At 36.0% G+C, this 14,403-nt stretch overlaps 1 protein-coding gene across 1 annotated transcript in view; it reads right to left on the bottom strand.

The window, feature by feature from the left end:
• Positions 1–1,152: 1,152 nt before the first annotated feature.
• LOC107090534 (semaphorin-3D-like) overlaps positions 1,153–14,403 on the bottom strand; it is a 34,161-nt gene continuing 20,910 nt past the window's right edge. The window contains exons 8-17 of the mRNA XM_015383959.1: positions 13,785–13,921; positions 9,679–9,793; positions 9,408–9,477; positions 9,161–9,305; positions 8,317–8,539; positions 7,951–8,039; positions 7,648–7,689; positions 5,069–5,226; positions 1,454–1,518; positions 1,153–1,377 (exon numbers count right to left, since the gene is read on the bottom strand). Coding sequence (XP_015239445.1) covers positions 1,181–1,377; positions 1,454–1,518; positions 5,069–5,226; positions 7,648–7,689; positions 7,951–8,039; positions 8,317–8,539; positions 9,161–9,305; positions 9,408–9,477; positions 9,679–9,793; positions 13,785–13,921 — 1,241 coding nt within the window. The 3' untranslated portion in view covers positions 1,153–1,180. The remainder of the gene's footprint in view (positions 1,378–1,453; positions 1,519–5,068; positions 5,227–7,647; positions 7,690–7,950; positions 8,040–8,316; positions 8,540–9,160; positions 9,306–9,407; positions 9,478–9,678; positions 9,794–13,784; positions 13,922–14,403) is intronic.

Genomic DNA, 14,403 nt, shown 5'->3' with positions numbered 1-14,403 from the left:
AGAACTGTGGACACTGATGAAGACAGTGTGGGTCTACTCAGGAGGTGTTCAGCAGCAAAATGTTTTGAATGTTTGGAGAGAAGAAATAAGGGCTTAATAAGCACATTTCACTTGTTTTATAAAGGGAAAACTATCATTTATTTCTATGCTTTAAATCACCTGTTTCAATGCATCTCTGTCTTAAGTGCTTTATCACCACACGTTTTGAAATATTGCAATGGTTAAGAAACAGCTGTTAGGTTTACATTAAAAGCTGAAAGCCTTTGACAAAAACTTAGATGTTAAAATATCTTGAAAGATGGATTTCAAACTTCTTATGTTTTCCACATCTGCAGTCGTTCCAGTAGATTTTTTCTTGATGTTCCACAGTTGTATTGCCATGATCCAGACTTATGAAAAAAAAAAATCCTGAGAAGCAATGGCTTTCATGTAAAGTATACTTATGAATAAAATATGTTAATTATGCTTAAGTTTTTCTATATATCTTGCTACACTACAGCTAGATTATATAGAAAACACCAAACAGTTTTTTTTTCTTAAAAACATGCTATACATTTTTTCTCTGAACAAAACATCTCGTGTTGTGTACTTAAAAACCTTTGTTTTTTACCAAGAAAAAGATTTCATTTTTTTGTCATTGTTTTTTCAAAGCTTTCTTTTTTTCTTTTTTTTTTTTTGCTGTTTCCTAATTAGTTTAATTAGGACATTATTAATAATTACTTTCTATTCTGCAAGGGAAAGATCACTGACGTTATAAGTAGTGAGAGTTAAATGTCAATTCAAATTCACTCCCTAAAAAACATTTTGTAGTGCTTAATGCTGTTCTTTTATTTCTTTGGCTGGATATCAAGTCAGGTCTTACCTCACAAGGATAGAAGAAGTTGAAACAATATAGAAATGAATAAACACCAATAATAGTTGGCCATAAACAAGATATGAAACAGTTCTTACCATGATTTCAGAGCTAATTAGACTCAAGGTCATGAAAAATATATATGAATATTTTAACACTAATAATTATAATTAATAATATTATATTAAAACAATTGAGTCAATAATTATCATACTTACTAATCCAGAAGAAAAATAAGAAAAAACCCAAAGGTATATTAAACCAAAACAAAGACAAATTTTGGAGAGCTTGAATATAGAATAGTAAGTTGAGCACATTTAAAACTGTTTATACATGAGTACTAGGCTTAATTGTGTAAAAATATGGATGAGAAGGTACACTGACCTCCTCCCTGTGTTCAGATCCCAAATTTTGCTTATACCATCGGATTTTGGCCTGTTGCGACTTTGGGATACATTCAAGAAAGGTGGAGTTGTTCTGAACTCCAAAAAGAACTTTCTCCTCCACTTTGCCCCCACCATGATCTGAAAAAAAGAAAAAATACAGAAAACATAAACGTATATCTAGCACATGTCACTAAGCAGCATAAGGTCTACATACTGTCGTCATAGTCCCAGCACTGAATGGCAGGATCTCCATTTTTGATGTCCTGTCTTCTAGAACGTCTGCAAAGAAACCGTTTAAAATGAATGCAAAACAATATTCAACTAGCATTTGCCATTCATCTACAAAACAGTTTTCCCTCTTCTTGTGTTGTAGGGTGTGTTGAAATATATAATTAAGTCTCACTTAGAACATTGGGCAGATTTGTAGAAAGGCATTATTTATAAGCTCTTATAGTTATTAACTCAATATACAGTAATGGAAAAAAAACACAAGAACTATGGCAGTCATTTCAAATCTGCTTCCTTTAAACCAAGGACATTTACTGGGACAAATTTTGACTTTTGTTTCACAACAAAATGCATTAAAAACAGTGGCTGATACTGCAAAGAACTGCCCCATAGAACTGCACTGACAAAAGCATAAAGTCCCTAAAGTGGAAATGCACCTTCATCAATTACTGTACTGCAAATGGAGGACAGTAAAGTTGTCAAAGTTTGTAATATGGCTTTATCTAACTTTATGAAATACTGTTTCCTGGCTTTGAAAACATTTCCAACACAAATATAAATGTATGGAACTTAAATAAAATGTAATGACAATTAGAATCCTTATTTCTAATGGGGACCCAGCCAGGACCAGCCTGAAGAAGTGAGGCAAGGCCATCCCCCAGTGGGTCAATCACCTGCAGAAGGGAACCATGAGGGACCAGTGCAAAAAGGATTGGGCAGCAGTCAGAGGTGGATGCCTCGACGACCTGATCTTTGAATACTTAAACTGGTTCTGGGGACATGGAATGTCGCCTCACTAGCAGGGATGAAGCCTGAGCTTGTGCAGGAGCTAGAGCGGTACCGGCTAAAATTAGTCGAGCTCACCTCAACATATAGCCTGGGCTTTGGAACCAAGCTCGTTGAGGGAGGCTTAACTCTCTTCTACTTTAAAGTGGCCTGCGGGTAGAGACGTAGGGCAGGAGTGGATCTGCTTGTCTTCCCCACTGATCTCTATTTATTCACTAGATTGCTCATTGCCAATTGGTACTGTAGTACGGGGTTAAAGTGAAGCCACCGGCCGCCATATTGGTACTCCCTAGTTATGTGCGATTCTAACAGCAATGATGTTTTCATTTTCAGGGGGACTTAAGACCTTTAAAATAAAGATAAATTCATCACTTGGACACACACTTGCTGTTTCATTGCATAAGTAAATTGCTTTAACTTATAATAAAAAAATAGGCACTTCACATTGCATAGTCATTATGAAGTCAAGGAAAGTTTCTAAATCATCTAATATAACATATTATACAAACCCATCACTAGAAAATGAATGTGTTAATGAAGCATAATAATACAGATGTGCCAAAAGTGTTGTTAATTGGTAATTACATCTGATAATATGAAAAAACTACATGCATTTTACCCATATATATTTAAATATCTGTCAAATGTTTGAGTTGTTTTTTTTCTCCTCCAAATAACATCCAATATATTTATTTTTCAGCACATACATTTTTCAAATGAGAAATACAACTAACACTACAGGAACAATGGCATCATCCACTTCATGTGGATGAGTATGTTGACATTTCATGTGAATTACTTTCTATTTTCTAACATTAGACACAATGTCAATGGATAACTCAGTCAATGTCTTTGAGTCAGTCCGAGATAGTCAGACTAATGTTACACTACATACTATACTATAGGATACATCGGCATATATGTGGATTTTCTATGTTAGAACATTCACTGACAGTAAAATTACCTGTCAAATGACTTCCCACAGGCAGTAAACTGCTTGTTTTTGCAGCTAAATGATATACACATAGGCATACACACTGCTACACATTGCGCGTCTCCATGGGAGTGGGGAGTATAAGCATGGCGGACGGTGGCTTTACTTTTTTCAGGCAATCAGCAATCCATAAATAGAGATCAGTGGTCTTCCACCAGCTTAGCCATCCTGTGTTGGAGTTTATCTAGGTAAACAAGAGGGACGCATCCCTTAATCTTCAGTTAGGGGGCGGACGTTTCTGACTGTTGTTTTGACCTATGGGCTAAACTACAATATCGATTACAAGGCCTACTTAGCGTCCCTGAGTGGGGGCTGTTGGATAGAGCCCCTCCCAAAGATGTCATCATTCTGCTTGGGGACTTCAACGCCCATGTGGGAAACGATAGTGACAATTCCAGGTACATGATTGGAAGGAACGGACACCCACCACTGAAACCCAGCGTTTCATAATTGCTCTGTAAGCTAAAGGCATGCTTATACCCCATTTAACGATTTAACGATTACTGAATTAGTTGATGATTATTTCAGAAATCGATTAATCACGATTAATCCAATTAATCGTTTCAGCCCTATAGTTCCTACCCTCGCCTATCATCATGAATTCTTGATCATGACTGAAAGAACGAGATCCTGGGTACAAGTGGCAGAAATTAGCTTTTTCCTTAGGGTGGCAGGACACTCCCTTACAGATAGGGTGCAGAGAACAGTCACTATGAGAGGCGTGGAGTAGAGACATTTCTCCTCCACATCAAGTGGAGTCAGCTGAGGTGGCTTGGATATCTTTTTCAGATGCCCCCTGGATGCCTTCTTCAGGAAATATTCCTGACATGTTAAACTGGTAGGAAGACCACGGGACTACCCCCCACGTTGGAGGGACTGTGTCTCTGACCTGGGAGGGCCTCAGGCTTTCCACAGAAGAGCTGCAGGATGTGTCTGCAGAGAGGGAAGTCTGGGAGTCTCTGCTGAGACTGTGGAAGATGACGAGTATGAGCATTTCTAATGGCTCACTAGCATTAAAGAATTACTAAGTGCAGTTTCCCCATTTGATATAATTTATTCTATATCTTAGTTTAAGCATATTTGATTTTGTCTACTTTTATTGTCAAACAATTTCACTCTAATTCTGAAAGATAGAAAGGACACAAACTTTAATATCCCCCTCTTGTGCAGTGTCACTTGGGATCTTTAGATTGTATTGATTTCTTCCTTCACTTCCCCTTGGGACATCTGTTACACATAATCACTGTAGATCTCCTTTCAAAGAGGACCGGAGACCAACAAAGCAAGGCCTCCGCTAGTTCCCAAACAAAAACAACATCCCTGCTGTCTAATAATATGGCAGAGTGACCCATAACTGTTGGGTAGTGTTTCTGTAGATCTTAGACACATGCATGAAAAGACAAAGAACATAAACAGACAAAAACAACACACACAGCTTGTTTAAATCTAGTGATGCTGAGTGAATGTGTGTGATAACACCTACCTCAACAAAAGCCAAACTATAGCATATTTTAATCAAATCATTTTATCAAATTTGTATTATATTATGCAGTAGGACATCATGTGTGATGCAAATAAGTTTATTTTTAGTTTTTGTCTTATGTGCCTGTACATTTCTAAAAATATGGTATAAAGCATAAATTTAAAGATAATGTAGATGGTTAAAATAAATTTAATTTTTTTTTTTTTTTTTTTTGCTTGTTAATACTTGCTGTCTTCCGTTTAAGATGTTTAATAATGTAAATAATTATTTTCTTGAGGACTCTAAAGCCCAAAGATAAAAGGGCTCCACAGCTGCAAATAATTTCCTCTTTTTCTTACCTCTTAGATGCCGGGACGTATCGTGAGCATGAGTGCCCATCCCATGCACAATAGGGGTCTCGTGCAAGACAGCATTCAGCGCAAGCCTGGCCATACAGGTGACATCTGCTGAGGGAAACTTGAGCAAGCCCTTCTCTGGAGCCCACATAAAGTTGTTGCTAAAATCAAAAGCATTATTTTAATTTGTGTCAAGAACAACACACTGAACTTAAGGTCACTTATCTTAAAACGTAAGATTAATTTGAGGTTTCCATTTTTTTTTTTTATTATTGTTGTCTTTCTGGTTTTATGACAACAGAAAATGTTATACATACTTGTAAAAGAAAAAAAAACAACAAGATCTGATTTGTGTTAGCATAACATTTAAAGATCTTAGATCTTAGCATAGATCTTTTCATATTTAATAGATTTCAGAGCTATAGATAGACAAACAGACAGACAGACAGACAGACAGACAGACAGACAGACAGACAGACAGACAGACAGACAGACAGACAGACAGAATGTAATTATTTTCTGTACATGTAAAGCATTTTGTAATGTTTGATGGAGTTGATTTAGGAGCTGGGAATCACTCTAATGTCAGCAGAGGTAAACTCAGCTTACTTTTAACAAGGATACTGGTATTTAGTATTTTCCAGTTTATGATTTTATGATTTATGACTTTTTTTTTGTTTTTTGTTCTGGGTTGTTACAAAACAGTGAAACTAATCAGTTTTTTTCTTATGACAGAAAATTTAGTCAGATGACAATTGTAGATATTTGGACTCTTCATTAAAATAACTGCCTAAAAGACCTATTCAAACTCGTTTTGTTACACAAAACATAAAAATATGCAGCTTCTAAAATAAGTCCAAATCTTAACCCTGTCATAAAAAATAAAAAAAATCACTACCAGCTGGGAATTTTAATGTATTCATACAGAAATGTGATAAAAAAGAAATGGCAAAGGGGTACGTATGACATGCAAATGTATGAATGTAAAGCAAGTTCAAAAAGTCATGCAAAACACAAAAATGAGAATGGAAAACACAAAAGTTAGACTAGCACATGCAAATGATTAACAATGTAATCCCAGAAATTAGTGAGCAGGAAAGTGGACAGACCTTGAAAATACAAAACCCGCTGCAAATACATAAAGGATGCTAATACAAATCCACAAAAGACATGAAAATGGAAAATCCTGCAAGTTGCAAAAACAACTGTGAGTTAAAGGTATAGAGGAGCATGTTCTTTTCCGGCTGTGTCGTCAAAATAAGTGGTCCTTCTAATAGTCAATCATTCCGTGATATGTTTACGTAAGACCGTTCTACATGCTCATCCACAGTTTCACTTAACGGTGGTGAGTCTGACATAGTGGAACAATCGCAAATCTTCTTTTGGAAAGTAAGCATGTATGAGCAATTCAAATAGCAACTTTTAAACAGAGCGTGCACAAGGAGAAATAGGCTTGTGCATGCTATCGTAAATGTTTAATAGGCGTTCCCTCTCAAGAGCAGGTACAAGGTTGTGCATGTGCATTTTATTTCAGGTGGAGAGGGCGGGTTTTTCAAAAAATTCACGAAAATCCCAACAAGATCTCTGCATTATGAAAGTGCTCCAGGCCACTAGGGGGAGACAATCCTCAAGACATACTGTATGGGACAAGACCATAGACATCACTAGGAATTACTTATAGAATCGAAAATACAAAAATACAAAGGACATTTGGAGGAGCAAAAGAAAAAGAAACCCTTTATTTTTATTTATTTTTTAACACAATCTGCCTGAGATTTCCATGTATGCCTTTATTTAGAGTCTGGCCCTCATAGCACAAGGGAGAGAAAAGCTTGTTTTCAGCTTTTATTAACACTCAGTTATTTTTGCTACAAGCATCATTTTTCCTTTGCATGTGTTCTTTGTGTTAGTATAATTATGAAGTGTTTGTAGCGTTTTTTTCAATTTCCATCTCTATATTTTCTGTTACAACAGCATTTCTCCATCGCAGTGGTTTTCCTTTGTATATATTTCGTGTGTAGATCTAATATTTTAGTTTTCAAGTCTAATTTTTGTTTTTACAGTACTTTTTCAATTGTATGTGAATTCATGCATTTAAAAAGCATTTGGACAGCTGCCAAACAGTTACTTTGTAACTAAGAAAAAGTAAAGCACTCTCCAATAGCAATTTATCTGTTTGTTAGTGATAAGAAATCCTATTTATTCAAAGCATATATTTTTAATAAATAAAAAGAAGTGGTCTGAGATGTGCGACAACACTAAAATGTAGGCAAGCTGTGCAAAGAGATCAAACAGTGCTCACGATTAATAAAGATTGTGATTGGGGTTGAAGTGTCTGCTGACACTTCTGACCCCAAAGTAATGAGACGGAAGAGTGAAAGAGCTGCAGAAGGAGAACTGTCTAACACAGGGAGTCAACCTGAATGCATGTATAAACAAAGGGCAAATAAAAATACGTCTTGTGACATATCAGGCATGCATCATGAGACAGACTGAAAGCATGAGGTGTGAATTAAACCAGAGAACAGAGACGTTTTGTGGACATGTAATGTAAGACTTTGAGAGCAAACTGGAAAAGAGACCTTTTTAGACGAAAGCTCCAATGTTAAGATAGGAGATGACGCCTGTAGAAACAAAAAAGATAAATAAATCAAATTTTTACATTAATATAACACTGGCAGGTTTGACATTAATACAAATAATATATGATGTTGTTGTTAAACAGATTAATAAATCTGCCTGCTTGCAAAATTTCAATTACAAGGCCATGCCAACCCTTTTGTGGTTTTATGAGCTTCACTATTAACAGAGACAGGAATATATGAGAGGTCTGCAGCAGTGGATACTGCAATGTATTGTTTCAATAATTAAGCTGTCAGACGTACTTGAAAGACCTGAAGCTCCTCAAGAATTACTTCCTCTGTCGACCAGTTCTCTTGGGTGATGCTCACAACCTTCAGTACTGAACCAGCATCTATAGAAACAAAGTGAAAAAAGATCAATTCAACCAAATCATTTAACAAAAATATTTATCCATATCTATTATGTAAAACAGACTTGTGTGAAGGATCTTTTTTATACTCAGTAAAAATAGTTGATAGTTTAACATCAATGAATCTCAAACAACAACATATGTTTTCTGTCAGTAACATACATGTGCAATTGTGCAATTCAGTAGTTGTTGCTGCACCGAAATCTGTGGTAGAGAATTACTCTGCCCTCTGGTGTTTCTAAAAAGAAAAGTGTCTTACCTGTTCCCAAGAACATGACCTCATATTGCCCATCATCTGCCAAAACCCTGTCCACCACAATGTTAGTCAAGGAGTAATCCACTCGGACACGTGTGAAGACCGGCCGCCCAGTCAAAGGGTAAACTGAGCGGTGCATCAGAGGATGGAGTCGAATGAAACTGATCACCTCATCTGGAAAGTCTTTGGTGGTCTTGATTCTGGGATCATATGTTTTGCTGGGACACTAAAAGAAAAAAAAAGAAAGCTGTAATGTTCTTTTGTTCATAAATAGGGTGAAATTTTGCTGTATAGTTTTTAAACTATTAACAATTTCTCCACTGTGAGTTTAACAACATAAATCTTATCCTAACTCTCTCAGTATTTCTTTATGTGGGTCTCCATCTAGTGGTAAAAATTCTAACTGCATGACAGAGCATAAATGTGAAACATCTGTGCCTCTCCATCCCCAGCCCCCTCCCTTGCTTCATTATGTGCATTATTTCAGACTGAGCCCTCACTCAGTATTGCATCTGAGTTTTATAAAGCACAGAATCCCCCATGCATCCTGTTCATTGCCTTGATTAGAATTCTTAAACAAATTAAGCGAGTTCCTGATTAACATGTCATGTCACCTCATGAAAGCCAAGGCTGGGTCACTTATAATGAGGCTGGGTGAGCAGATGCTGCTGCATACCCTGCAGGGTCTTCTGTATTAATCCTGAATGTGTAGATTAGATCATGTTTATTATTTTGTGATTTAAAAGAAAGCTGGGGATTCTTTTTTACAAACAGGTCCAAATAAAATCTGGAGCTTAAAAGGACCTAATTTTTCTCTATATATTCATCCATGTGTTGGACAGCATACCATTCCAGGACGGGGATATGGTATTCTCCCCTCGTATTCCACCCATCTGTGGTCTGGCCCTTCTTTGTGGGAGTATGGTCCATTGAACACCGCCCTTATGTCTGCCATGCTGTATACACATACAGCTGAGCCCCGGAAAATGGAACTTAAAGAAAACATAAAACACAGAGCGATGTAAGCAAAGGGTGAAAGATGATGTTTTTTAAAAATTGCAGTAAAAAAAAAAGATCAAAGAAAGCTGTCTCACCTGGAAGTCGAAAAGACTGCATACACTATGGGGTTTTTGTCATCTCTGGTATGGAGCAGAAAGATGTCCTCTTCAATAAAGTAAAGAAACACAACGGTTATTTTGAAAGATGCTGTACAGTCCTCATCACCAGACTATTATATTAACACTTTAACCACAGCACCTATGATTATCCAGTTATTACTTCACTTAACTCCTCACAGATGGACTCTTTTAGAAGATAAATGCTGTTCTATTGTCATGATCACTTTTAAATCACATAGTCACTTACGGAGCTCATCAAAATGTGTGTCCACACCATCTGGTCCTGGAATAGAACACACAAGCCTGGCTTTGAGGAAGGTGGTCCACTTACTGGTTAGACTCCTCAGCCCACCGACATCATTCTGAGTAAATAAGTAGATGCATAATTTCATATTATTGTCTAAATTTGAAAAACATATACTTGGTATTTATATTCAATTAAATGTCATTATGGTAACAGTTATATGCTAAATAATCAAAACAGAAAATTATTGCAGAAAATAAAAACATTTTTGTAAGGTCACAAATATATAATTAATTGTATAGCAGAACATCATTTGTTATGATCATCAGATAGACTCTAACTTCTGATGTGTTTACCTGTACAGCATATCGATCACAGAACAAACAAAGAATTAGCTCCACCTTTTGACTATAGTACTATTACATCTATTAAACATGGGTGGTCAGTGATGATCTGAAACTGACAAGCACTGAAGGTTAATCAATATTTGTCTCGAAATCACTAGGCAAGGTTTGTTTCATGGCACAAAGTGAAGCAAGAACCATGAGATTATTAATACAAAGATGATGAATCATATAGTGGATAGAAAATGGACAATTGTAAAAATATATCGTAAACAGTTATCATTATCAATCAATCCTATGCTTTATTAACTATTTTGCAGTTTGAGACTATTTTAAACACAAATATTTTTTCTCTAAGTCCAGAACTTGAGTGCTACAATCCTTCCCTCTCATTCACACAGACTTCTTTGTCTGTGCATCCTTCATTCCATCATATATAGAAACCTTCTTAGTGACATAATTCCTTCCTACTCTGTTCCATTGCAGCATGACAGACAGCTCCTTTAAATTGGGCATCAGATTTACCGAAAAAGTATATTTACACTTGATGACGAAGCGACATGATACAATTTCTAACAAGCAGATGAGCCGGATGGGAAGTCAGAAATGGGTGGAGTAAAGCAGATCTGGTCATTTCAAGGTATGGCAGATGGATCCTGAATGTGTTGAGTGATGACTGCCGCATGGCAACAAGTTGCAGTGGATGATGGAGAATACATGAAATGCATCCCTTCACCAACACCCCTGAATTAAAGGGATATCCTTTGTCAGGATGTCATGCAGCCTTACAGAGGCCTAGAAGGCAGCCATTAATTTGAATGGACTGAACACACCTGCTGTAAAAACATATGATCAAATTATTTGATAATGATTGGATAAAAGACCTTAGATTTAGAAATGTTAGTTTATGCTGTTTTAAGAGATGATTTATTAATTTAAAAAGCCAATTCAAATTCTAGACTGCTGAATGTTGTATAAAGGGGGTTTAAAGAAAAAAAAAACACAGAATAGTTGGAATCTGTAGATCATATACATTGTTTTATGTTTAAATTTTATAACTGCTGCTTATATGTTATCACTGCTGCACTTTAAAAATGGAAATGTTTTGAGAGCTGTACTGAACGAAATTTCTTTTTGTATACACTGTGTGAACAAAATGACAATAAAGTCTGTCTATGTCATATAATACAACTACTATATTCATAATTCAAGAAATATTGTCTGGTGAAATATCTTGCTGCATGTACAAATGATTCACTTATTTTAAGTACCTTTGCCTGACGTTTTGTGTTTTTATCTGTGTTTTTCACATACACTTTTTTTTTAGCAGTTTTGCATTTTTTCAATAACATTGATTTATTAGATTTTGGGCCTTACTAGAACCACTACATAGTTAGCAGAAACCATACCTGTTTTTTTTATAGAAGCAATAAAGAACAAATTTTGGGTAAGAGACACAAAATGTTGTTCTTTAAGGATGGTTCTAAAATTAAGAGGTATTTCTGAAAACAATTCATGTTTCCTCTTAGTATATAAATGACTCTTTAAATTGCAACCTTTGCTACTTTAAAAAGCACTCATAAGTAGCTCATGGTAAAGCACTGAGAGGTAAGTTGACAAGGTACAAAAAATGCTAAGAGTTTCGTACATTTAAAAACCAGACAAAGTTTGAGGGCCTCAGTCCAAAAATGCAAACACGTAATGAAGATGTTCCACATAGAGACTCATCAGAAAGAAGTAATCTTAAAAGCCCTCAGCCATATCCTTTTACAAGGAAGGAGAGTCATCCACCAACAGGGAAGGTATAGTTAAAAAAAAGAAGTCAATCAGGGCAAAACATGGTAGAGGAAGAAAAACAGGGTTGTAATTCAAATGACTCTCCTTCAAGCCTACCTTATAGATTTTGGCCAAGAGATTAGCATGCTAAAAGGTTTTCCTCTAAAGTCTAAGCAATAGATCTTTACTTGCTGATTGCAAACTGCTATGTCAGTTAATTACAATTGCTGTGGCAAATTAAAATCTAAGCACTTTTACTAAAGTGTGAGGATATGTTTAATTTCTTTTGACAGTTAACCTTTAATTAAAAAGGAAACATGTTAAAACTGTCCTTGCATAACATTATTTTGATCTTCCCCTTTCTTAGTTATAAGCCTGAACCATTAATTGCATTGGTTGTAAAATGTTTTCTCTTAAGCTACAATCTCTGGCATGCATGAGCATAAAAAAAAGTTTGTAGTTTTTTTAAGGAGCTAAGTGGCAAGAAACAAGTGTTTATCATAATATCATAGGAGACTATATTAAGCTTTTCCTATAGAAGCCATGTAATGAATATGTTTAGATATGATATAAAGTTGACAGCAATAACATTATAAGCGGCATTCTGCCATGTGCTAGCTTTAAGCAAAGCAGATAAAGACAAATGTATTTATAATGCCTTTTTTTTCTCCAGGATACATAAAACACTTCCTTTAAAACAAGCTCAAAGATCTCTATCTGTTTGTGATATTGAGTGAATATGGCTCCTTCATGCAACATAGAGGACATTTACTCCTCTTACTGTCTGTTTTAAAATACATTTAATCTTACAACCTGATTGTCACTAAATAACAGAATGACATATTATACCCCTAGTTAGTACGACACACATTTGTCTTGCTAAAGCATTTTAAATGCTGTCAAGTTACAGCTGGAAAATCCATTGTATTTTATTTTTTGCAAAAACCAATCTGAGGCATGGGCATATAGAGTTTGTATGGGAAGTGTTACATTGGGTGTGTGTGCAGTGACTGTCTATTTATGTGCATGTGATGGTGGGAACGTGATTGTTACTGTGTGGTTGTTTATCTATTAGGCTGGGTTTTGGCCTGTCCTTCAACTAGATCATCCTTTGTACCCCACCAAACGTGGGGCCTATCTTCTACCCCATCGCACTCCCTGTAGGTGACAAGTACCATTGCCTCGTCACCGGTTCATCAGGTTCACATCTGCGGCCCTGAATTAAACACTCTTTTGGAGAAACCTAATAAACAAAAGAACACTTACACATATACCCACATGTGATGGGATTCAAGTGCACACTTACACACAAAGCCTAAAGATATACTCTAAAAAAGCTTAAGTTGCCACTAAATATGTCTTGTATGTAGTTACTGATACATTGCTGTTTTTTGCTTTTTGTTTCTCTCTCTCTGCTGGTGTAGAAACAGACTTCTTGTGTGTTATTCTGTATTCTCTGTAGCCTTCATTCTCTCCTCTATTGTTTCTCTTTTGTTAACCTTTTACCCCATCTTTCTCCCTTACTTTCTTGCCTTTTCTCATGTATTTGGATCTCTGTGTCCCCTGAATTTGAATAAACCCTTAGGCAAATTCTAATTCAATTTTTAATATCTTTATAAAGCAGAGCAACAAAGTGAAAGCTGTAAAGCTGCACTTGATTTTGAAAGCAAATCTATATAGCTTCTCCTTGGCTGCCAGACAACAGTTCTGAAGACTATACTACTGGACAGAAAACGAAAAAAAAAAAAAGAAACAAAAAAATATACAAATCTGAAAAGTATGGTATTTGTATTCATTTTAAAATATTTGAAAGTCATTCATGATTTTATCTCAATTAACAATTACAAGTCAATGACGTACATTGAAATCTAAGGTTTAAAAGAGCACAATAATAAAAAAATTCACAAGCTATAAATTCTTATGAAAGGCACTGTACCGCTTCTTCAAAGAACTTCCCACTGTCCTCACTTTCCTTGAGTAATAGCTCACCTTGCACACACGAGCCACACGGGAGAGGATGCTCTTGTCGTTGCCCTCCCATGACGCTTCACGAAAGAAAAAATATATCTTGTCATCATCAGGATTGTATGTGTCAGCGATGGAGTGAGCAGAGATAAATCTGGCCTCTGCAGAAACAGAAGAAAGAAAAAAGGAAGAGAGAAGATAAGACTCAGATAATGGTTTCTCCATTAAGTTCAATCTCAAGGTGGCTTTAAAACCACAGTATGCCCAATGGTAGCTGTTAACTACTGCTTCTTTTACCTTAAGTTTGCTGTGCTGTCTACTCGCTTTTAAACTGAGTAATTTCTCTGAGTGAGCAAATAACTTTATTTGCAGAATGTGTTGATTTTAAAGTATTTGACTTTATATCAAATGAAAGATAATGATGACATTTTATATTCTGTTTATTGGCAGAGAACACAATGATTGATATGAAAGGAGATGTTTGAAATTTCCTGCTGCCCTGCAACTCACTGATCTGTCCCTGCTTTGCTGTCTCTTGTCTTTTCTGAGCCCTTGGATCTTGCCAGCTGGTCTCTCAATGCAACTGATATATTTTTTTTTCAACTGGAAGACAGTGAAAAGGGGATCCTTCCAGTCCTGCCGG

Source organism: Cyprinodon variegatus, unplaced genomic scaffold, assembly GCF_000732505.1.
Source record: "Cyprinodon variegatus isolate N-32 unplaced genomic scaffold, C_variegatus-1.0 Scaffold299, whole genome shotgun sequence".
In the NCBI taxonomy this organism is placed as follows: domain Eukaryota; kingdom Metazoa; phylum Chordata; class Actinopteri; order Cyprinodontiformes; family Cyprinodontidae; genus Cyprinodon; species Cyprinodon variegatus.
The sequence above is the reverse complement of the archived record's forward strand: the minus strand, read 5'-3'. Positions and strand labels throughout refer to the sequence as shown.